Source organism: Muntiacus reevesi, chromosome 19 (genome assembly GCF_963930625.1).
Source record: "Muntiacus reevesi chromosome 19, mMunRee1.1, whole genome shotgun sequence".
Taxonomy (NCBI): Eukaryota; Metazoa; Chordata; class Mammalia; order Artiodactyla; family Cervidae; genus Muntiacus; species Muntiacus reevesi.
Genome location: NC_089267.1, coordinates 30,243,318 through 30,267,099, shown reverse-complemented (window position 1 = coordinate 30,267,099; position 23,782 = coordinate 30,243,318). Strand labels below are relative to the sequence as shown.

At 36.6% G+C, this 23,782-nt stretch overlaps 1 protein-coding gene across 2 annotated transcripts in view; it reads right to left on the bottom strand.

The window, feature by feature from the left end:
* The window catches only part of FAM184A (family with sequence similarity 184 member A), a 120,147-nt gene that overhangs the window by 3,899 nt on the left and 92,466 nt on the right, over positions 1-23,782 (bottom strand). The window contains exons 10-16 of one of the 2 annotated variants that reach the window (XM_065911416.1): positions 18,990-19,202; positions 16,662-16,815; positions 12,400-12,527; positions 10,884-11,068; positions 10,294-10,440; positions 3,082-3,199; positions 596-700 (exon numbers count right to left, since the gene is read on the bottom strand). In XM_065911416.1, coding sequence (XP_065767488.1) covers positions 596-700; positions 3,082-3,199; positions 10,294-10,440; positions 10,884-11,068; positions 12,400-12,527; positions 16,662-16,815; positions 18,990-19,202 — 1,050 coding nt within the window. The remainder of the gene's footprint in view (positions 1-595; positions 701-3,081; positions 3,200-10,293; positions 10,441-10,883; positions 11,069-12,399; positions 12,528-16,661; positions 16,816-18,989; positions 19,203-23,782) is intronic. The other variant, XM_065911419.1, reaches the window with a different exon arrangement.

Genomic DNA, 23,782 nt, shown 5'->3' with positions numbered 1-23,782 from the left:
GTACCAAGAGGTACAAGGCTTAGCCATGTCCATTTCATTTGTCTACAAGGCTCTTCTATCTGTCCTAAGACAGCAACAGAATGTTAGAACAGGTCATTTTCAACTTTAATTGTCAAAAAAGGTGATAAGACCATGAGAAATAAGGCCATTCTCTGAAGACGAGTAGGTAACAAAACACAAGTCCAACCCAAGGCCCATTATGGCAGGGAGAGCTGTTGGGGATACACTGCTTGGAGTACTTTTCAAGATTCCACAGAGGATAGTGAACACTAAGGAAGTGACGGAAGTTATCTTGAAAAGACTCAGAAGTTAGCCTTTAAAAAAAAAAATAGATATGAAAAATGAAATGGTATAACCAAGGTTTTACAATGTTAATAAAACATTGTTTCAAGGAATATGAATTTTCAGCAAATGAATATTATTAGCATCTCATTCTGAAAATTAGTACACAAAGAATTCATAGATTTAGTCCTAGATTATTAAATTTAAGGAAACACTTTTTGGAAGCTTTATCCTATGCTGCTCTAAATATTTTATAAAAATTTTAATCAAGTTTTAAACCACATTCCTATTTTGCAATGTTTATAGCACATACCTTCATCAGTGGATTAATAACACCAACCGTAGGACTTGAATTAAACACTTTGTTGAAGTTAGTTTCTCGATTGACTAATTCCAGCTGATAAAATTTATTATCCTCCTATGCAAAAGAATTACAAACATTTCTTAAACATTTTCTACTGACTATTTAAATCTTAACTATATAAATGCCATTTCATTCAAAATTTAATATAAAACCTGAATGAAAATTTATATACATTATTCAAAGATTTCTAGACCTAATTGCCAGGGTTTTAAAGTCAGCTGGTTGGTTAAGTTCTCAGCACCTTTAAAACCTTATGCTCTGGGACTCCTCTCTTACTTTCATACCTCCCCTCCAAGGCTAGAGCTAAATGCTCTATTTGGCCCATCTCTTTTCCAGAGGGCTGACTGTGTGTTTTGATTAGGCTTAACTTGTATTCATGGAGCTGTGTGCAGGCTGAGTTGTTTCCGTCTATGAAGATGACACTATGGTGTATCATTATTTGTGAGTCCTAATCTGCTCTCTGAGACAGCAATATATTTAAGCAGTGGTAACCCCAGAATAGAGAAAAAGTGAATCGTCCAGAGATAAGCCCTTTGCCTTTCATTTCACCAAGTGCTTCCTACAATCAGACTGTAGGAAGTAAACACATAAGTAAATGGATCACTGTGTTGTGAAAGGCAGGCCTATGCTCTAGTAGAACTAGATTATTCAGCCCCCTTCTAGTTATGACCGACTATAATTAGCATCGTTAATCTTAGCCCACGTGCCTCACAGTTCATAGAATCGGGGAGTAGTGAAAAGACTGTACACCACTCTGTGGCTAGAACTGGAAAGTCAACAGCTATTTCTACTACAGACAAAAAATAGTAATACATTTGCTGGTTTCATAGATGGAACATGAGGTAATTTTTCATGAATCTACTGCTATCAGAGCAAGCTATGATGCATGTGCTCATGTTCACAAAGCTTGGGAAAATGGGTGGTTAGTGGGTTGAAATAGCTCATACTCTGTCTTTCCAATGCCTGCTTCTGGGTTCCATTTATGAACCCCAGTCAACTATCTGTTGCTTTTGGCAGGAACTTCTAACCCCATGAAACAGGATGGCTTTCCTAAATGCTTTAAGAAACATGTTAAGAAAAAAAAAAAAAAAGAAAAAAAAAAAAAAAAAAGAAACATGTTAAGGAACAAGGACTTCAATATAAATGTTCTTAGACTCTCTTTGCATGCTAATATCCAAAGCTGTTATGAAGAGATCAATGAGCAAATAGAATGGTTAGCATTCTATTTCTAGTTATACTCTGATTTCTATTTGTCAGTGGCAGTAAAAAGCAATATTTTACTTACTGATCAGGTCATATAATTTTAGAAGATTCTGAAATGTTTTATGAATTTTAAAACATTTGTGTATTTTTATTCTTGAAGAATAATGACTCTAATGAAGGCAGTATATTTATTGTTAAATCTGTATTTTCTTCCCCGATGGACTTCTCAGAGCCCCTAACACCTCAGTGTGCATTGAGACTCTCAACAGAGAGCCAGTAGCTTTTCTTAGGGAAACGCTAAGAAAAAGGAATCCTTTTTCCATGAAGTATGTCTTTGGATCAGGTTTTGGTGGAATACACTTTAGGAAGCTGACATGACTAATTGGAGGTATACACTGCAGGCTAATGCATGTATGTGTTGAATGTTCTTTCCTATCCAATTCTAATTCTACATGTACAATACACACACACACACTTCAATAGTTTACTAACTATACACTGGCAGTGACATATTACTGAACATTCAATATGTACTCAAAAGCATTTTTTAAAAAAAATTACTGATAACAACAATCTCTTTACCCTAATACCAAGTTTAAATTTTAAAATTGTATTTATGGAGCCCATTATACAGAGTGAAGTAAGCCAGAAAGATAAAGACCAATACAGTATACTAATATGGAATTTAGAAAGATGATAACGATAACCCTACATGCAAAACAGAAAAAGAGACACAGATGTACAGAACAGACTTTTGGACTCTGTGGGAGAAGCAGAGGGTGGGATGTTTCGACAGAACAGCATCGAAACATATGTATTATCAAGAGTGAAAGAGATCACCAGCCCAGGTTGGATGCATGAGACAAGTGCTCAGGGCTGGTGCACTGGGAGGACCCAGAGGGATCGGGTGGAGAGGGAGGTGGGAGGGGGGATCGGGATGGGGAACACATGTAAATCCATGGCTGATTCATGTCAATGTATGACAAAAACCACTACAATATTGTAAAGTAATTAGCCTCCAACTATTAAAAATAAATGGAAAAAATAAATAAATAAAATTGTATTTATCCTTGTTCATAAACATTTTAACAAATGTTCAATCATAATACATATTTTGTACTTTTTCAACTTTTGTTTAGCATTACTTAAAAATATTTTCCCATTCAACAGTCTATTAATTATTAAGATAGTTACAGCATAACCCCCCACTTTGCAAAACCAAAACAATTTACCATTAGCTTCTTTATGACCTGGTCTCTTTCTGTAAGCATGGCTTTTAATTCTGCAATCATCTGTACATCTTCTGGTTTTGATTCTCTCATTAGATACTTTTCTTCCATCTCTTCTAGTCTAAAAACAAGAAAACCTTTAGCTCATTGAAATGAAGAAGACATTATTTTGTAATGCCTATATTTTTCAAATTAGTCCAGCTGAACACACAAAATCTACATAGTCAAACATTTTTGCTAAAACCTCTAAGCGTCATGACATGACTACCTCAACAGTTAGTGTTATTTTATGGAACTCTGCTCAATGTTATGTGACAGCCTGGATGGGGAGGGGAGTTTAGGGGAGAATGAGTATATGTTTAAGTATGGCTGAGTCCCTTCGCTGTTCTCCTGAAACTATCACAACATTGTTAATTGGCTATAACCCAATACAAAATGAAAAGTTAAAAAATAGAGAGGTAGTGTTATTAAAGGCTCTTTAAGGGTAGATGGTGTTATTAGAGACTTTGTAGATTACTTTTGGAAGAATTCACTCATTTTTAAGTTATTCAAGTGTACATGGGAATAAGGTGAGGTATGTGCTGTAGAAGAAATAATATACTGAATAATACTAACCTAGCAATGCTGGCTTGATGCTGGACATGTAGGCTTACTACTGACAGAATTTACCACACATACAATATTGTGTGATGACATAAGGTCTGGTAACATATATAAAAAGGACAAAAGATACAGATGAAAGGGCAACAAAAGCACACACAAATGACATCATTCTTTCCTGGGTTATGGGAAATGCAGCTTACAAATTCCATGTATCAGCTGGTACATATAAACCGGAAAAAAAATGGTTCACTGGATAAAAAAAAGAATTATATTTCCTTCTGGGCCTGTTCATCTGCCCTGGAGGAAATGAGAAGGTAACAGAACTAAATGTCACTGAAGATTCTAGAACAGAAGTCACTTTTATGAGCAGAGGTGCCACAGACCCTGCAGAGTCTAAGGATATAGGACAGGGCACAGTGAAGAGGATGCAAATAGAAACTGCTACCTTAGCCTGAGAAAAAAGCACTCTGAATTTTAGAATATTCAAATAATTAGAATACTTTAAAAACTTGTTTTCAAAATACAAACAATAAACTTAACCTCAATAAAATTATAGTTAATGAAGATTCACAGAAAAATTTATTCATTCAATATTGAGAAACTTCTAGATGATCTATCCTCTAGGATTTGATAAGCCATTCCCACCACCCCGCACACACAATACCAGAGGGGTGCCAGAATCTGTGCATTTTAGTACTTTGAGTAAAGTCCACTGACTCAGCTCAAGGCAAAGACTTGGAGATAACATTTCTGGCTCCCTATCTAGCCCCGAGGCTAAAGTTCTACCCTGGGAAGTAGGGAAGTATGAGGGGGAGAAATGTGGAGCTAGAGAGCAACTATCTCAGGATCGGCTGGGACTTTGTCAGTCCAGTGTGAGGCTAGTTTCACTAACTTCACTTCTTTTCTGCTGTGACAAGTCACTGAGCTCATATACAGTAACCTTGCATTTTATCATGACATGGCACTGTATTGGCAAAGGTTTATATATTTTACAGGTAATGGTTTTGAGAAGCTTGAGAAACGGAAAAAGGCATTTGTGTTTGACACCAGAGTAGCCACAAGGTGTCACTGGAGTACTTTATCAGTTAAAAGTAAGGTACAAGATTTTTGAGCTGTTTACTGAGACTGAACAAAAATACCTGGTAATAAATGGTCGTTAAAAAAAATCTTAATTTAAAGCCTTATTTTAAACCATTATGTTGATCTTTTTGTACCAGTACAATGAGAAGTCAAGGTAAAGTGAGTCTAAAACAGTTAAGATCCCTGAACCACCTTTCTGCATAATAAAGGTCACTGTACTTAAAATTCCAGTGTTATGTTTTTGTTTTAACATTCTTTACCTACAGAATTATCAGTTAATCTTCTCCACAAAATATCTTTACAGCACCAAATTTTTTTTAAAGATACCTGGATATTAAATGGAAAAAATAATTGACTAAATTGAAGAAACATTCATATAAACACAAATGAGAAAGCATTAAAGGAGAGAACAAGTAATATGATGAAGATTTAATTTGCAAACGTGTTTCAAGAATTACTAGTCTTTCAAACTCCTGATGGGGGGAGTACACTTGGTACTCTTCTGATATTCACTCAAGTCAGCACCCATCAACCTTTCCTCAGTTGCCCCACACAATTCTCTAAGCCACCTGCTTCCCAAAGACTAGCAGTGAACAACTAGTAATACAGTAGATGGTTTTTAGTTTGTTCTCCTTTAATCATTCTGATTATGAGGAGAAAAGTCTGTTTGGTTCTGTGTATCTTGACTGGCCTTCATAACATATATGCTTATTACACTGTTTCACAACTCTCAGGCAGGCCTCGGGTATCAGTGCTAGCCAGGATCTAATAATATTGTATTTTCACAGAAACTATGTAATTATGGCTTTGCTTCTATTTAGAATAATGAAAAATATTTTTCAGTAGTAATAATGGTTTAACTGCAGAGTTAAAAGTTTAATAGGAAAAGCTGATTAATAAAATGAGTCAATTAAAAATATTAAGAAAATAGTATCATACGTGGACAGAAATGACCAAATTCCCAAAGGCTTTATAGGAAAGCTTAAAGCCTAGCGAACACTGCCTTAAGGGAACCACGCCAAGTACATGCAGCCTTTTACTCAAACTACAGATTCCCATTAGAAGTAACACAAAGAATGAACAGACAGAAGTAGAGCATACAAAATTATTAATTAGGGTCACCAGGCATACATGCCCCCTTTTTTTTTCCGCTCTGAGAGTATGTAGGTCAGTGTCTATGGTTCCTGGACAACAATAACCAAAAAATGAATGCTTTTAAAAAGCTGCATAAAAATTTTCCAAGTTGATAGTCCTACGTTTTTAAAATAACTGACCAAAAAAAAAAAAAAATCAGTAAGTTGAGCTTTTAGAGCCAAACAACAATAGTCACGTATCTATTTTAGAATTTTAATTGTATAAGATGAAAGAACTCTATTATATCACCTTTCTTCTATAGCCTTAAGGAAAGGAAATAGAGTTAATTCAAGGAGTATAACATTAAACTTTTCTTTTCACGTAAATTATAGGCACAGACTCAACCTCGTGACAAGAGAACCTACATCCTGACCTCATAAAGATTATGAAAATGACATTACGGCAATTTAAAAATCAAACAACAATGAACTGTTAGGGCATTATATTAAAAACTCAAACAACTTTTAAAGAGTAAGTAATTCTAATGTGGTGGAGAACTTCTTTTTAATTAGAGATTACTGACTCAGTGGTAAAGAATCTGCCTGCCCGTGCAGGAGAAGCAAGAAACAGGTTCAATCCCTGGGTCGGGAAGATCCCTGGAGGAGGAAATGGCAACCCAGTCCAGTATTTTTGCCTGGAGAATCCCATGGACAGAAGAGCCTAGAGGGCTAAAGTACAAGGGGTCGCAAAGAGTCAGACGCAACTGAGCACAGCGACACAGCACAGACCTACTTAAAGTCCAAGTGCAGAAGCAGTGACAGACTTTATTTTCTTGGCTCCAAAATCACTGCAGGTGGTGACTGCAGCCATGAAATTAAAAGACGCCTACTCCTTGGAAGAAAAGCTGAGCGCCGAAGAATTGATGCTTTTGAACTGTGGTGCTGGAGAAGACTCTTGAGAGTCCCTTGGACTGCAAGGAGATCCAACCAGTCCATCCTAAAGGAGATCAGTCCTGAATATTCATTGGAAGGACTGATGCTGAAGCTGAGACTCCAGCACTTTGGCCACCTGATGCAAAGAGCTGACTCATTGGAAAAGACCCTGATGCTGGGAAAGATTGAGGGCAGGAGGAGAAGGGGACGACAGGATGAGATGGTTAAATGGCATCACCGACTCAATGGACATGGGTATGGGTGGACTCTGGGAGTTGGTGATGGACAGGGAGGCCTGGCGAGCTGTAGTACATGGGGTCGCAAAGAGTGGGACACGACTGAGCGACTGAACTGAACAGAAACTCAGTGTTTCCCCCAAGAAGAAATTATCTTTTGGCTTCAGTACAGTGCTGCAGTGCTAAGTTGCTTCAGTCGTGTCCAACTCTTTGTGACCCCATGGACTGTAGCCCGCCCAACTCCTCTGAACATGGAATTTTTCAGGCAAGAATACTGGAAAGGTTTGCCATGCCCTCCTCCAGGGGACTTTCCCGACCCAGGGATAGGACCTGTGTCTCATACTTCTCCTGCATTGGCAGGCGGGTTCTTTACCACTAGCGCCACCTGGGAAGCCCTCAGTACAGTGAGAAGTTAAGGTAAAATAAACTAAATCATCATCATCTCTGAGGCAAATCACCTTTTTTTGCATAATATAGATCTGCCATGACTCCAAGTTCTGTGTATATTTACATTTAGCACAAACACAATTCTTTAAAAATTAGCCCATTCTCTCATCTATTTCTAAAACAAAAACCATGACATATTTCTTAGATACAATGTTTTTACTAAGACACTATACCATAAAAAAAAAAAAAAAAAAATGATTTCGATAGAATATCCAAAAACCTAAGAAGGCTTTAACACCCAGCACTAGAGAAGATTGCTGGCAATTTATTCTGTAACAGATACAGAAATCTTATCATCATTTCTACAATGTTCCCCATTTCATTTCCCTGGAGTCCAAACAAGGGCTTGGGACAGGAACAGAAACAAGAAATGTCCAGCTGCTTCAGAGGCCCCTCAGCTCCCAGTTGCAACCTTGCAGGTGGACCCATGTTCCTCTGGTCCCTCCACCACACCCACTGCCGAGGATCCACAGGGCTTTCCTGATTTTGAAGCTTTAAAGTCAGCATGTAGTTGACTAGGAACTTTAATAGGGTGTCCTTAATTCTCTGAAACAGGCTGAAAGTAGTCCAAAAGTTATCTCCCAGTTCCTTAAACCAAGATGGACTCTCCCTGCATTCCACCTCTGTCTAAATCCATTCAGCAGATCCCAGCAGGCTGCATTTGAGGATATGCGTCAGAAATATCCAACTGTCTAAAATTCTTCTTTTCAATATGGAAGCCACTAGCCCATATGTGGCTATTAACATTTATATTAGTTAAAATTAAATGAAGTTAAAAATTCAGTTCCTTGGTTTCACCAGCCACTGTCTGAAGTGCTCAACAGCCTTTGTGGCTAGCATTTACTATATTGGACATTTTTGCTGTTACAGAAAAATCTGTTAGACATTGCTGGTCTAAATACATTTGTATGTGTGTTTGTTTTTAACTAAATGAGTAGATACCTAAAACCAGAGGCTAATTTCATGAAGATAGCAGGTGAAAAAAGAAATATGGTTGGTTTAGCATAGACCTACTTGAAGCAGAAAAAAATGGTAGATCTAGAAAATCAGATAAAATACTTGACTTATGAGTAATACTAATTCTTTGATTAAAACTGAATATTAAACTAAATTATTTACTATCTACTGAAAATTTATAATGTTCAAAACCATAAAAAACAGAATGAAGTAAAACGATATAACCTTTACTCTTTGTAAATTAACATTCCTAAGGAGACAGGACACACGGACAGAGGTTATTGTTACTGTGAGCATGTTTTTTCAGAGTATGAAGTGGGAGATTTTGCAGCCTCTGCCTGACAAATAACACAGAGGTCAGAGAAAGGGAAAGCCCAGCCCTGGGGTTTACTGTAACTCATTTCTGCAAAATGCCTGAGGATATAAGCGCTTCTACACAGCAGGTATCCGAGCTCTTAACAGCAGCTCAAAAGGATTTAAAAAGTATCTCTGGTAACCACAAACACCAAAAACCACTATGAGGAAATTATCTCATGAGTCTCTACCACTTCAATGGTAACTTTATGAAGTAGTAAATATTACAGGGAATCCTCAAAATTTTTACTTGTAAAATATTCCCTGAGTGCCTACTGATGGGAAAATTCCATGTAGGTCCATCAGAAAGAATACCTCACCTCAGAGGCCACTGAAGTAAATGCCAATGGCCGGGATGGGGGATGCTGTTTTCTGTTTCAGCTGTAGTGAAAGTGGGCATATATGGTACATATGTAACAATATTTACTATGAGACTTAGCTGGTTAAATGCAGGAAATGAGAGATGATTGGAAGAAGGTAATAGGTAGGAATGACAGAGAAGTTATTCTAGACTGTAGAGGACAACACAGGAGACTCTTAGAAGGAACTGAGAGGGTCAGTGTGGCTGACACGCAAGAAGCAGACAGGGAATACGGATGGGTGGGATGGGGCAGGAGAAGGCACGCTGGAGCCCAAAGTTTGACTTTGACGGTAATGGAATTAAGTCACTATTTTGACTTTATCAAGGTATGTGGAAATACTTACATTTTTTAATGAAGCCTTTTTAACTGATTGGAAAAAGAGAGACTGAAGGTGAATAAACCATATGATGCAGCTCAGAGTAAATTATTTCTGAGATAACTTAAATTGGACCACAGTTTAGGCCACAGAGACGGAGTGAATGCCAGGTGCATTGGCTATAGAAGTTTACAAATAAGTGTAAAAAAGAGAGGACGAGTAAGTTAAAAAAAAAAAAAAAAACAACAACAAAAACATAAACCAGTAATTAGAACTTCGGGTTTTAACTATATAGGAGCCACTAGGTATAAGTAGTAATTTTGTGATATTTTACCTTTATTGATTTTTAAAATCATAAAACAATCAAATGTTTGTTGTAGGAATTCAAACAATGTGTCAACAGAGTAATACAAGATAAGATGGAAGTGTTTGCTCTTCTCTATCCCCAGTATCTCCTGATCTAGTTCTTACAAGAATCACTACCATTAAGAGGCATATTTGTTTCTTTAAGATATTTTGGTATTTTTGCAAAATATGTATTACTACTAATATATATAGGATCATAATAATCCCACTGGTCACAATATGGATATCTCTTGAGTTTTCACCATGGCATGATAGTTCATGATCCCTGAGGGACAGTCTTTGGACAAGTATTGTTCTAGTACAATTGTAGCAGCAGCAGCCTTCTTCTAATTAAATAATATATTGCAATTACTATCTGTAATATGGCATTAAATTTTCTTTTTAAAATATCAATTTGATTCAAGACTAGCTAACCTGAGGTGAGACACAGTGCTCCTCAATTTATTTATTCTCCACATGTGAATTGTCTTTAACATAAGGTGACTTACGACACTTGTAAAGCTGCATTTATTTCCTTGAGTAGCTCGTTAGTCTTATTAAAATCTGCCCGCATGATATTTTTCTCTCTGAGGTGGTCTGCTGTCATGACATCCAGCTCTTTTTCAAGTCTCTTGTTTAAATCTTGTTCATGCAACCTGTTTAATTTATTTTTAGTTAAGAGAATGTTATTCTGAAGTCAAGCTTTCAAAACTTTCTATATTCTACCAGATTTGAAATGGTTTTTAAGTATAATATACAGAAAATTAGAAAATCATTGGTAACAGTCTAAAGTACTTACTTTGCTCTAATCTTCTAGCTTGTTAAAGTTGTCTCCTTTAATGCTTTTTTAAATAACATTTTTAAGGGATTTTAGTTACTTATATATAATTTGAAAAGTTAGTAAATGCATATACATCATTCAGAATATAAACATTTCTTCTACAGTCAAATGATAACATAATCAACAAAGTAAAAACTGGTCTTCAGTATCTTACTGGAAGGCTATCTAGTCATAAAAATAGGCATGTATTGTTAAATACCATTGCAATAGTCTTTCAGGTAACATTGCAAATTCCTTCTGCAGTAATTAATGGCATACCTCATCTGTTGGTTGGATTCACTTCGTATTCTGAGAATTTCTTTTCCCTTAAATTCCAGTTCTTTGGTTAGGGCATTTATATTTTCATGAAGGTGCTGTACCTCCTTATCCAAGTCTGAGATGTGATGCTCTCTGTGTCTTACTTCATCTTGTAGATCTGTTATTCTGCACATGTGCTCCTTACTCTGGAAAATAAATAGTTCTGAAAAGTTTTCTACCTATATTCACTTTCTCTGTTTAAGAGGAAGAAAATGACATACTGGAATGTCAAGTGTAATAAATCTGACATTGCTTCAAAAGCAAACTGCTGAAACCAGGAAACCTCTATTCTCGTATATATAAAATAGTGTTTATATGGATTCAGCTTCAGTAATTTCAGGCCACAGGGGACTCAAAAGACCATATAAGCACATCTCCCTCATTTTACTGATTAAGAAAACAATACCAAAGAGAGATTTGTCCAAAGATGACTTATAATCAGTGGCAGAGCTGAGACTAGAATCATTGTTCTAGTAAAATGCTAGTACCATTGTTCTTTAATTTAAAAAAGATCAGCCTCTAATGAAGGCCATCCCCAAACACACACACATCCTGTTGCTTAGAAGACTTTATCTGCTTCATGCTGGTCAAGCAGTTATCTTGTCTGACAGATAAACTCCCTTCCATCTTCCTAGAAGTCACTGCTTTTGGCAAATTCTGCAGATCTAGACATTGTCAATTCCAGCAGCAGTCTAGCTGAAGAGAACAGAACTTACCTCCATGGTTATAAGGTAGTTCATTTAAAGCTTTCTAGTAATGAAGAAAAATTTGAGCTTATCATTTAACATATTTGAAGAACAAAGTGAAAGTCATTAGTAATAGACTGATAAAAAATGGCCTTCATTGTACTATGCCTAGAAATCCATTTCATCCAGACATATATTCAGGATACAAACTAGCTAGTTAAAGACAGTATTTATGAGAAAAATTTAAAGTGTGAACAGTAGCTGTGCTAGTGATATGGAAATACAAATTATCTTCTTTCTTCCTGAGGCCCTGCTACTTCTATGGCTGTGCTATCTGATATGGCTATTTATATTCAAGTTTAAATTAACTGAAATCAATTAAATAAATTAATAAAAACTAATTAAAAAATCAGGTCCTTGGTTACACTAGACATGTTTGGCGAGTGACTACCTTAGGACAGATATATTAAAACAACAGGTTTTTCATCATGAAAAGTTCCACTGGACACTGCTGTCTTATAGTATTCTGTTTTCACTCTTTGTATTATTCACATTTCATTGTTCACTCAAAATGCAAATAAAATTCAAAATATTCAATTGAAAGGTCATAAAATAAACTGACCATTATACTAAAGTCAAATTACCTATTTCTCTTTAAAAATAACTCTTTAATTAGACAGTAAATAATTACTACTGAAATACTAGTTATTACAAAATGATTTTCATAAGATTGTGAACATTTTCAAATCTGTTCACACTTAAGTCATCACAGAACACAATGCTTTTTTTACCTGTCTTCTGCTGATGTCTATGCTTCGCTCTAATTCCATTTTAGCAGCTGCCAATTCTTGATGATGATTATGCCTTAACAAGTCAATTGCAGCTGCATGTTGCTGGTTTAGTTCAGAGCGTAAGGAAGCTGGTGTCAAAGGGAAAAAAGAGATTTAGTGTATTTTTAAAATATTAGTATTTTAGATAAAAATTATAAAAGTTACAAAGTATTTATTTACAAAGTATTATTTTTTAAAATTAGGACACATACATTTCCATTAAAATATCATAGAATTGTGTATGCCTTTTAGACTACTACAGACTGTCATAAAGTATCAATTTAGAGGTTCATCTAGCTTTGATGAGGATAAAATTTTCAGCTGCTCAAATGAATCAAGGTATTTCTGTATAGGCTTTCAGTTTGCAAGCAAGGTGCTAACGGAAAGGAAATTTTTAAAACTCTTCTCACTCACTAGTAGAATATAAATTTAGAGTTGAATAGTACTATAACATATATTTAGGAGGGAACTTCCCAGCCAGGTAAGACTTCTTCCACAAAATCACTCAATGATGTTAAGCACTATCTGGTAAATATTCCTGGTGACTTGGAAGTCATCATTTTTATCTGAATTTGAGATTATTTCATAAAAACCATACATACTGAATGCCAGGTACTATACGAGGGGGGAATAAGATATAACCTTGGTTTTATAACTGCACAGGCTAGAGGAAGAAACATCATGTCAAGGAGTTAAGTGGGGTATCAGAGATGAACACAGGTTATAATGAGAGCAGGGTGGTGTCCAAGAACCCAGATTTCCTAGGAAAGGAAAACTGGGGATAGGGTCACAAAGGAATTGTCACAGTAACGCAGGCTAACATATGCAAAAGCAGAAAGAACCTGGTCTATCAGACAAACTATAAAAAGTTTGGTGTGGCAAGCAGTCATACGAGACAGACAAGAGAGCCCAGTTCTGAGAAGGCTTTTAACACAAATGCTTTCCACTGCATGTTCTGATTCACGGTCCTCAAACTAAGATACTGAAAATGCGTGGACATATGACATCTTCTGAAACATGAATCTGACCTAAAGATTTCTGGAAAAGTCACTGTTTTTAATACTGAAGATATGAGTAAAATACAAATTACAAATTTCAAAGCTAAAACATGAGATTCCAAAGAAATGCTATGCTTCTGAGAGAACAAATTTATGGTTACCGGGGGAGGGATAGTTAGGGAGTTTGGGATGGACACGTACACACTGCTATATTTAAAATGAATAATGAACAAAGACCTACTGTATAGCACAGGAAACTCTGCTCAATGTTATGTGGCAGCCTGGATGGGAGGGGAGTTTGGGGGAGAATGGATACTTGTATATGTATGGCTGAGTCCCTCTTTTCTCCACTTGAAACTATCACAATATTGTTAATCGGCTATACCCCAATATAAAATAAAAAGTTTGTTAAAAAAAAAAATGCTGTGCTTGTAGCAAGTCAATTTAGGCTCCTCCCAAGAACCTCATTAAGTTGTTTCCCCTGGTGCTGGGCTGCTTCAGGACTTGAGGAAGGACACAAGAAATCACTGAAGGATTAAAGTCACATGGTGAGACTTGAGTTTGGCAAAAATTAACCCAACTGGAGTCTGGAGAATGGACTGTAGAAGAGAGATCAGCAAGAAGGCTGTGGCAATAATTCAGGTGAGAAATGGTACAACCATGAATCAAGTGTGGCAGAAGGATGAAAGAAGAGGAAACAGATACAGAGAATATTTAAGAGGAGGATCTAAAAGGATATGGAAGCAAAAGAAAAAAGGTTGAAGGCACCTCCCAGATTCATAGTTTTACCAACTCAGCAAACAGTGATACCATAAATTCAAGTGGAAACTTTAGAAATGGAAACATATTTTAGAAGTGAGGGAGATGGCGAGCTAATATTTTAAAACACAGAGTGTGAGTTAGAATATTTAACAGTCTAAAAAGTTGTAAAAAGTGTAAGTCTAATTCACAAGGAAAGTAGTTTGGTCTAGAAATACATACTTGGAGTCACAGCACAATAGATGGTCACTGAAGCCACAGATGGGTGTAAAAACAGAAATAATCAAATTGGAAAAGAAGATACACAAATGGCAACGAGTGTGTGGAAAAATGCTCAATACCATTAGCCATTAAGGAAATGCAAAGTAAAATTCACAGTGAGATATCACTACACTCCCACCAGAATGGCTAAAATACAAAATAATGACACATCAAATGCTGGTGAGGATGTGAAGAGACTCGATCACTCAGACATTGCTGGTGGGGATATAAAATGGTATATCCAGTCTGGAAAACAGGCAGTTTCTTAACAAACTAAACATATGATTATCATATGACCAACTCCTGCCTACATTTGCACAAAAACTCCTGCAACTCAACTCCTGCCTAAATTTGCACAAAACACATGGATGTCCTTCAGTGGGTGAAGACAACAAATATGAGAGGTCAATACCATGGGGACAAATATTGATACATATAACAATCTGAATGAACCTGCAGAGAATTATGCTGAGTGGAAAAAAGCCAATATCAAAAGGTTATATATTGCACAATTCCATTTACAACGTTCTTAAAATGACAACATTAAAGAAAGGCAGAAGAGATGAATGGTTGCCAGAAATTAAAGATGGGGAGGGAGGAGAGTACCTGTGGCTATATACAGGCAGTAGGGATCGCATGTGATAGGAATGCTGTGTCTTCTGTGTCTGCATCAATGTCAACATCCTGGCTGTGACATGCACTTTAGTTTTGAAAATGTTACCTTTGGGGGAAGCTGGGTAAAGCATTCAGAGGATCTCACCTCTATTTCTTATGAAAGTGAAAGTGTTAGTTGCTCGGTTGTGTCCGACTCTTTGCAACTCCATGGACTATAGCACACCAGGCTCCTCTGTCCATGGGATTCTCCAGGCAGAAATACTGGAGCGGACTGCCATTTCCTTCTCGAGGGTATCTTCCCAACCCAGGGGTCAAACCCAGGTCTCCTGCATTGCAGGTAGAGTCTTTACCATCTGAGCCATCAGGGAAGCCCACATGTGAATATATAGCCTCCTGTGAATCATCTCAATGATGCTAAGATACGTCCATTGTGTTTGACCCTTTGCGACTCTATGGACTGTAGCCTGCCAGGCTCCTCTGTCCATGGGATTCTCCAGGGAAGAATACTGGAGTGGGTTGTCATGCCCTTCTCCAGGAGATCTTCCTGACGCAGGGATCAAACCTGTGCTCCTCTGGCTCCTGCCTTGCAGGCAGATTCTTTACTACTGAGCCACTAGGTATGCCCACATGTGATTCTACAATTATCTCAAAATAAAAAGTTTAAGAAATCACAAGAAGTCCTATTGTCAACAAAGACATATTTAAATCATGTTTCAGTGGACAAGGGTTCCAACACTTGGCTCATCTTCACCTCTCCTCAGGAAGAGAGAGCTATAACGACCTGGCCTAGAACTCCCAGCAATAGTAGAGATGATGAAATGGGTCAACTGGTTTTCCCTTTGAGGCCCCAAATATTCACAACTTTGGTCTCCTTTTTTCTCAATTCATACTTTGAAAAAAATGTTCCACTGAAGCGTGACAAAAGACACGAAAAACATTAGGAGAATTTGGTTAAAAAAAAAAACACCAAGGAAAATAAAATGACAGGAATAAAAAGTTATTGAATGACATTAAAAACAAACAAAAAACCCTTTAAATACATTTCAGTTTTTTCCAAACTCAATTATCTTCTATAGAAAAGGTAATGATTTTAACACCTCAAAGATAAAAATCCTATTTAATATAACCTCTATAAACACCCATACAAAAAGTCAGACCAAAACATGACTTTTCCCATTGAAACAAAATCCTAAAGTGGGGGAAAAAAATCCAATATGATGATACAGCCTAAAGACGCGTGGGTCCATGCTCTTCTATTCCTTTCAGTCACTTGCTAGTGGGAAGTCTGAATGTCACAGACTAACTCCAGCTAGTCTCTTAACGACAAACGGCAGCACCACCGTGTGTTGCTTATACAGCCAAAGTACAGAGAACGTTGAGGGAACCTCACTTTACCATTTGTGTTCTATCCATTCTACTCCACCAATACTTGCTCCTTCATCCAGTAACTTCAAATAAAATACAAATAACACTCAGATAGTCATTTTGAGGTTTCAAAAATTAAAAGTACAGTTTTGTAACTTCTTATTGAATTTCAAGTTAGAAGGATGTAAAAATAAATATGATAGGATTATAATCATTTCAAAATACCAAGCATAGCCTTTCCTTCATCTTCTAATTCAAACCGAAGTGTCTGAAGTTCCTGTTCCATTTCTATCCGGAAGCCCTCCATTGATTCCCTGTGTGCATCTTTTAATGATTGAAGCTCTGCAGAATGTTTCTGTTGTAAATGACTTTCAAGAGCCTAGAATGAGAGAAACATACTCAAATTATTATGCTAGACTACAGGAAGGGAAACGCAAACAAAATAGAAAAAATACTAAAACTCATTTATTATTTAAGGAAAACACATCTCTAATTCATTTCAAGAAAACTAGATATAAGATCATCACTAGAAAATAAACTAGCAGGCTCACTTCAGGAGCATAAACATCATGAATCAGAGTCAATATATAGTGTTTGTATTGAGTTACAGACCCTTTACCTAGGGCAGTTTCCAAGTAAAGCTATTTTCTTAAACTGCTAAGAAGATGTAAACCACCAAAAATTAACCAATAATTCTTCTGTGTGCACAAACTTAGACTCAGGGAAGAGGTGGACGAGGGCAGATCAGGAAAGATCTCCTGATGAGGAAAAGAGAAGAGGGCTTTACAACTCCAACCTTAAAAAGAGTTTGTAGCATTTTCCTACGGTCATCCTTTCTTTGTTCCTGCATTTATGACCAGAAGCAAAAGCTCTGAGAGGATGTAGCTGGAAAACTGAACTGAAGCCTTTCATGTGGTTAGTTTTAAAAGCCTAGCCAGAGGAACAGACTACATACACGTGGCCAAGACGGAGAGAAGACATATGGCCACAAGAGTGTAAAACAAAGCTCACGGTACTTCAAGTGCAGACCGCACTGTGCCAGGAAGGGTTCTTACAGTAATCTACAAAGGTTTCCGAGAAAGCGATCGCATTGTAAGCAGGGCTGTGTCTCTTCAGTCACTACTCTAAAATGCTGCTTTTAAAAATTATTATTTGACTACTTATATGCTTTCTGAAACATAAAGTATAGGTTCCTTTGAATGTAGGTAAAATAAAGGACTTTGAGTACAGGCAACAGGACTTAGGGTTAGCTTGGCTACCTAATGACAGACAATAAAATTGCCAGTTCTGATTTCTTCTGAAAAATGATTATAGTTCTGAAAAGACTGTATGTATAAAATTAAAGTACTGATATGTAAGCTTGTGTGTTATATTATAATTCACAAATGGAATCCAATGAATAGAGTATTTAGCAATGCTAAGGTTGAATTATTAACCAAATGAACTCCCTTGGTTTTTTTGAACAAGATCAATAGATTAAACTTACTGTACAGGCATATTAGTTGTTTTTAAGAGTTGTTTATAAGAGTATGACATTTTTTTTAAACAATTTTTAAAGAACATACCATTTCTTAAAATAGTGTCTATACCCAAATAAAGGATTAAAATGTGTATATGTAGTAACAGTATGGATGGTAAACATTATTATTAGTAACTTTTACTATCGCATCTTTATCTTAATTATCTACAAGGTCCTTAAAAGAAATTGAGAAATACAGTGTTAAGAAATGAACTACATTAAAATTAATCACACTAAGACTATGTCCAACTAACATTTTAACACAGAACTAAATAATGGATATGCAGAGATTCTGGCATATAATAAAACAATAATGTATCTTTTCTGAGTGATCACCATATAGTGATACAAACAGTATACAGGGAATTATACTATTTTAAAATGTCTCCAATTTCATTTCATTGTGAGTTCTGTACATAAGAAAAAGCATGAGGGGAAAAAAATGGAGAAAAAAACTTTAAATGCTTTGGGCACATGTATCTTTTGTAGATCTAGACTAAAAGAAAAAAATTAAAAACTGGGAAAGACTAAGTTCAAGACGAGCATTAAGAGATTACAGTGGTTATAGTAATTACTAAATTTATGTAATGTAAGACCTTGGCCTGATCATGGGAAACAGAAGTAACAAACATCTGCTACAGTGTACAATTAAACTGAAACTGAAAGCCACTCAGTCCTGTCTGACTCTTTGCAACCCCATGGACTATACAGTCCATGGAATTCTCCAGGTCAGGATAATGGAGCAGGTAGCCTATCCCTTCTCCAGTGGATCTTCCTGACCCAGGAATCGAACCAGGGTCTCCTGAACTGCAGGCAGATTCTTCACCAACTGAGCTATCAGGGAAGCCCTACAGTGTATAATTAGTGTATGTGTTTAATCACTGTGACCCCTAAAAGAAGTCATAGCCTAGGAAACATACTGAAATAAAGCAACATATACTTTTTTGGAGCAAAAAATGCATTCTTTAGAATCGTAAGGGTAACAGTCATTAGGCTGTTGGGTTACATCTGAGTGTATGTCACCTAAAACTTACTCTCTGCTCCTTTTCCTTTTCTTCTTCCATGGTTTGAAATGCAAGGACGTGTGCTTCTTTTAAAGATTTATGTCTCTGCTGATGCTGCTCCTCTAACTCTTCGAGCTCTTGTGTAAGTCGCTGTCGCTCCTGTGTAAACTGGGCTTGCAGTTGCTGCAGAGAGGTCTGAGACTGGGAAAGCTGCATCTCCAGATTCTGTTTCAGGAGGGAAATCTGTGCCATGGGAGGGTACACAAAGAGGAATAAACACAAGACCTATTTCACACAGTGCCTATTTAAGGGGAAAAGGCATTTTGAAGATATTAACAACTGCAAAATAACTACCTTAAAGTGCCCACTTAAAATGTTTCATAACATATCCTAGATAGCTAATCTTTAGGTATTACCACTTTTATTCTGTTTTCAGTGCATGTGCGGTCGTGTGCAACTCTGCAACCTCACGGACTGTAGCCCACCAGGCTCCTCTGTCCATGGGATTCTCCAGGCGAGAATACTGGAGTGGGATGCCGTGCCTCCTCAGGGGATCTTCCAGACCCAGGGATTGAACCCGCATTTCCTGTGACTCCTGCATTGCAGGCAAATTCTTCACTGCTGAGCCACAGGACTGTTTAAGGCTGTGGGCTCGGAGTTAAAATCTCAGCTCTGCCACTTGCTTTGGTCAACACCTCACCACGCCATGTGAGAGAAAAGAGTATTTCTACACACAGTTTACTCAGAATAGTTCCTGCCACATACAAAGATTAACTGTTCAATGAAAGCCAGCTAAGATTATTTGAGCATTAAAGAAGTACTCTTTAAATAGTTTGTCAATTTAGAATTTAGAAATCTTGTGTAAAAGACATTTTTATTTTTGAATTTTGATTTAATTCAAAATGATTTGCAAAACTTCAAGTTTTTTAAAAATCACAAACCTCTCACAATCTTCTAGTTATAATGACAGGTACTTTTCTTTCACTATGGAGAACTTATTTGTTTCTCCTATTGAAAACATCACCCTTAATACATCTGCACTGCCTCTGCATGTTTTAAAATACTTAATTTAAAACCTTTATTAACCAACAGAAGCACAATATATGTATAAGCATCTGTATATATGTGTGTGTATCCACATAAGCATTTGTTGAAACCATTTTATTTGATCTATTTCTCTTCTCATGTAACGAAACTGGAAACTTGAAACTAGACGACTCAATCATATTCTACAAGTGTGGGGCTAACGGGAACTTAAGGAAACCAGATAAAAAGTTGTCAAATGTATCCCATTAAATAATAAGATGCCGTGTTTATATGTAGGTAAAACTGTTTCTGTGGCCAAGAAAGCTAATGGAAAGAAAAGACTTTAAAGTGACTTTCTGTAAATAAGAAAAAACTTTCTTTTGATTGATGGAAGGCAGACATAGGCTGCCTCACATGTCCTACCATGAAGGTACGTGAGAAAGAAAACGATAGGCTGAAGAATCACCAGCAATGCAAACTGAGAAAGAAAAATAAGAACGAAGGAACTGGAAGAAGGAGAGGGCAGAGGCCAGCAGCAGGAAACAGGCAGAGACTGCACTGAGCTTCGGGTAGATGACAGCCGTCTGCAAGGGTCTGGGGCAAGGGCAAGGTCATACGTCAGGATCAGAAGTAAAGGTGAGCACGTGGAGAGGGTCAAGTAGCGATGAGAAATGATGCTACTGACACACGTTCAATCTGTGTTAACGTATTTCCAAAGAAATGACTTCACCTATTGAAAGTTACATGAATTCTACTCACTAATTTCCACATAAGCCTAAGATTTCAGAGGTTATTTCCATGTTTGGAGTCAAGGTGAACTGCAACACCCTGACCCCAGGCAACGCAACTCCTCACACCTCTAATGGCAGAAGCACTGACGAGTCACAGCTCAAACAAACCTGCGCGTGGAAAACTGCGGGAGAAAGGCGCAGCAACAGCTAAGCCTTCCTTGTGTGAGCTGGGGGGCCAAACCAACCACGTTATGTGATTTCTCACCATTTGTGCAAAGAAAATCAGGATGAAATGAATACTAAAGACAACCTCCAAAGAAAAAAGAATCAAAACAGCGTAAAAGGTAATACAAATGTGTATTTGTGAACCCCGATGTGTAAAGTGGTAGAGTTAGCTGGTTCTTGAAATACACAAGGCTCCTACGCACTCTCTTCCCAAGTTCAACCCTAGTCCCAGACCCAGAATAGGGACCCACGTGACTGCCTTGTTCCTGGTGACAACTTACTAGAACATATATGGGAACATTAGGGAAAGACTACATTACGTAAAGAATAGTGACTGATCCCATCAAAGCTATTATTGGGCCCCTGGCCAAGTGAGGACGAATTTAGCCAGTGAACAAGCTGCTCACCAAGCCATCTGCCCTGGTATGCATCCACGTCCTCGCAAAGAAAAGTGGCATAGCGTTCTGACGTGTATGCAGGCACCACATGGGCTAGTGGGGGCCCTGGATCCTGTCCCCCAATTAAGGGTGCACTTGGTAAGAAGCCAATCAGTTCACAGCAGTGAAGCTTTCTTTTTTCTGAACTATCTATTTCAAAAGGTCACTGTATCAAGAAGAGCTCCCATAGGTTAATTTGACTATAATTTGACTCACACTTGAACCAATTAAGGATGAAATTTATAAAGAAGTGCAACATTTAGAATTAACGAATACCAGTTTTGTAACAGTTATACATTTAAAAATCTTAGCACACTTTTTAAACCTCTCCAGCGTAAATACTTTAAATCATAATATACTTTACCTTGAAAGAACTCCAAAGTAATATTTTTAATTTTAGGATATATGATTAATCTTTATATTTAAGCAAACATAAAGTATATGCAAAAAGACATTATCATGCAATTTAGTCCTCAAGTATACTTAGTTTATATACTTTATATTCTTAATTTTGAAAGCATATGAAAATAATATTAAGGCTATCTAAAAATCTTTGGAGTCATGCTCAAAACAGTAACATTATTTGTCAGCAGGAAGCCTTTATCATGCAATGCAGCACCAAAACTTATTTTGCTCTTTTTAAAAATTAAATTAGTAGATGGCATTAAATTGCCAGCCTTTATTCAGCATGAAAATTACATGGCACTTTTAAAGACAGAAATAATGAGCAAAGCAATGTAACATGAGCTGTTTTATAGCTATAACTTAAACAGCAGAGTTTAGTACACTTTATGGAAATAAATACTAATATAAAACCTCATTAATTAAAAAAAAGACTTTGCATTAAATAGTCTAGGTAACTTAGATCAATACTCTCATTACAGTATTACAGAAAGGCATTTGTTGAATAAATGAGAAGCAGTACTAGTTGCTTCAAATTATTTTCAAATTATGAAGTATATGGTATAAATTTTTACACAATTGTTGTAATTTTAAATCTTAAAGCTTTTTATTTTGCTGATTTTAAATGAACCAAAGAGAATATTTTAGAAAAAATTTTCATCCTAATTAAATAATTCCCACCACAGCAGTTTATATATGAATTAAGTAACATATTCTACTAATCAGGAGGTACCAGATACTTTGCTAATAATTTTAAAAGCCAAACTTCACTGACAGTAATTGCTACCTTCTGATCTCTACCATTTAAAATACTATCTTTTTGAAAATAAGGTTGTACAAATTTCAAAAAGACAAAATTAAAGACAAACAGATATATATTTCTGAAGAAGGGAAAGCTTTACCTCTTTCCAACAGGGCAGTTTCACAAAGATTCTGTACCTCTGCAATGGTGTTTGTGAAAATTCCTCAAAACAGAAACTGAAATATCAAATCTGAGGTACTGGATATGATAGGATGTCAACATGAGATATGTCATTCACTCTGTACGTCCTACTTACAACCTTTGGTTTTTGATGCACTCTAGTTTTCTTTACCCCTAACAAAAATCTTATTACAGAAATCAAAGAATACAGAAAATATACAAATACTTTATCCTCAAAACAAAGCATAACCTGAGATAGTAAATGTAATCTGTGGTTCTCAAACCTGGCTGTATATCGGAATCATCTCTGTAAATTTTAATAAATGTACTTGCCCACTCACTGACCCTTGGCTATTCTGATTAAATAGGTCTGGAATTGAGCCCAGACCACCTAACATAATTTCTAACTACCAAAGTAATGTGTTTGTTGTGAAAAAAATTTCTTTAATAAAGGAGTTTATAAAATGAAAGGGAAAGTATCCTTCCTTCCCTTTCCTCACCAAATCCCAATCCCTAAGGGTAATCAGTTCTAACATTTTGGTATCTGCCAAGACTTTTTTTTTTTTTTTTGCCTTTGCATGTGTCTATATTTATTTATAAATGACAACAGTCTGGAAGAAAGTGCACCAAATTGTTAACAGTGTTTTATTTTAGGCACATGTCTCCCAAGACTCTTAAGACTTATCTCTCTCTTAATTTCCTGTTTGGTTTTCTTTTGCTTTTTTTAAACTACATTATGCGTAAATGGGTGGATGGATTACTTTCACCATGTAGAGTGTACATCTGGCATGATATGACAAAAATTCCTTGGGGGCCCCAGGGCACACCTCAAGAGACCAGAACTTAATGTCCAAAGTAGTTGAAACAGAGACCCATGGGGCTGCTGTTGGAACAGACATTCCCTATGTCTTAAACAGAGAAATAAACATCAACTTCCTTCATGAACCATGAGGGTGTCAAGATCCGCAGGTGTTGCTATGGTTTTTCACTCAACTATATGTAGCTCCCTTCAAGCTGAGTATACTCATGGATTTACTTAATGATGGTCAATGATTTCTCCACTAGGGAGGCCAACAAGTT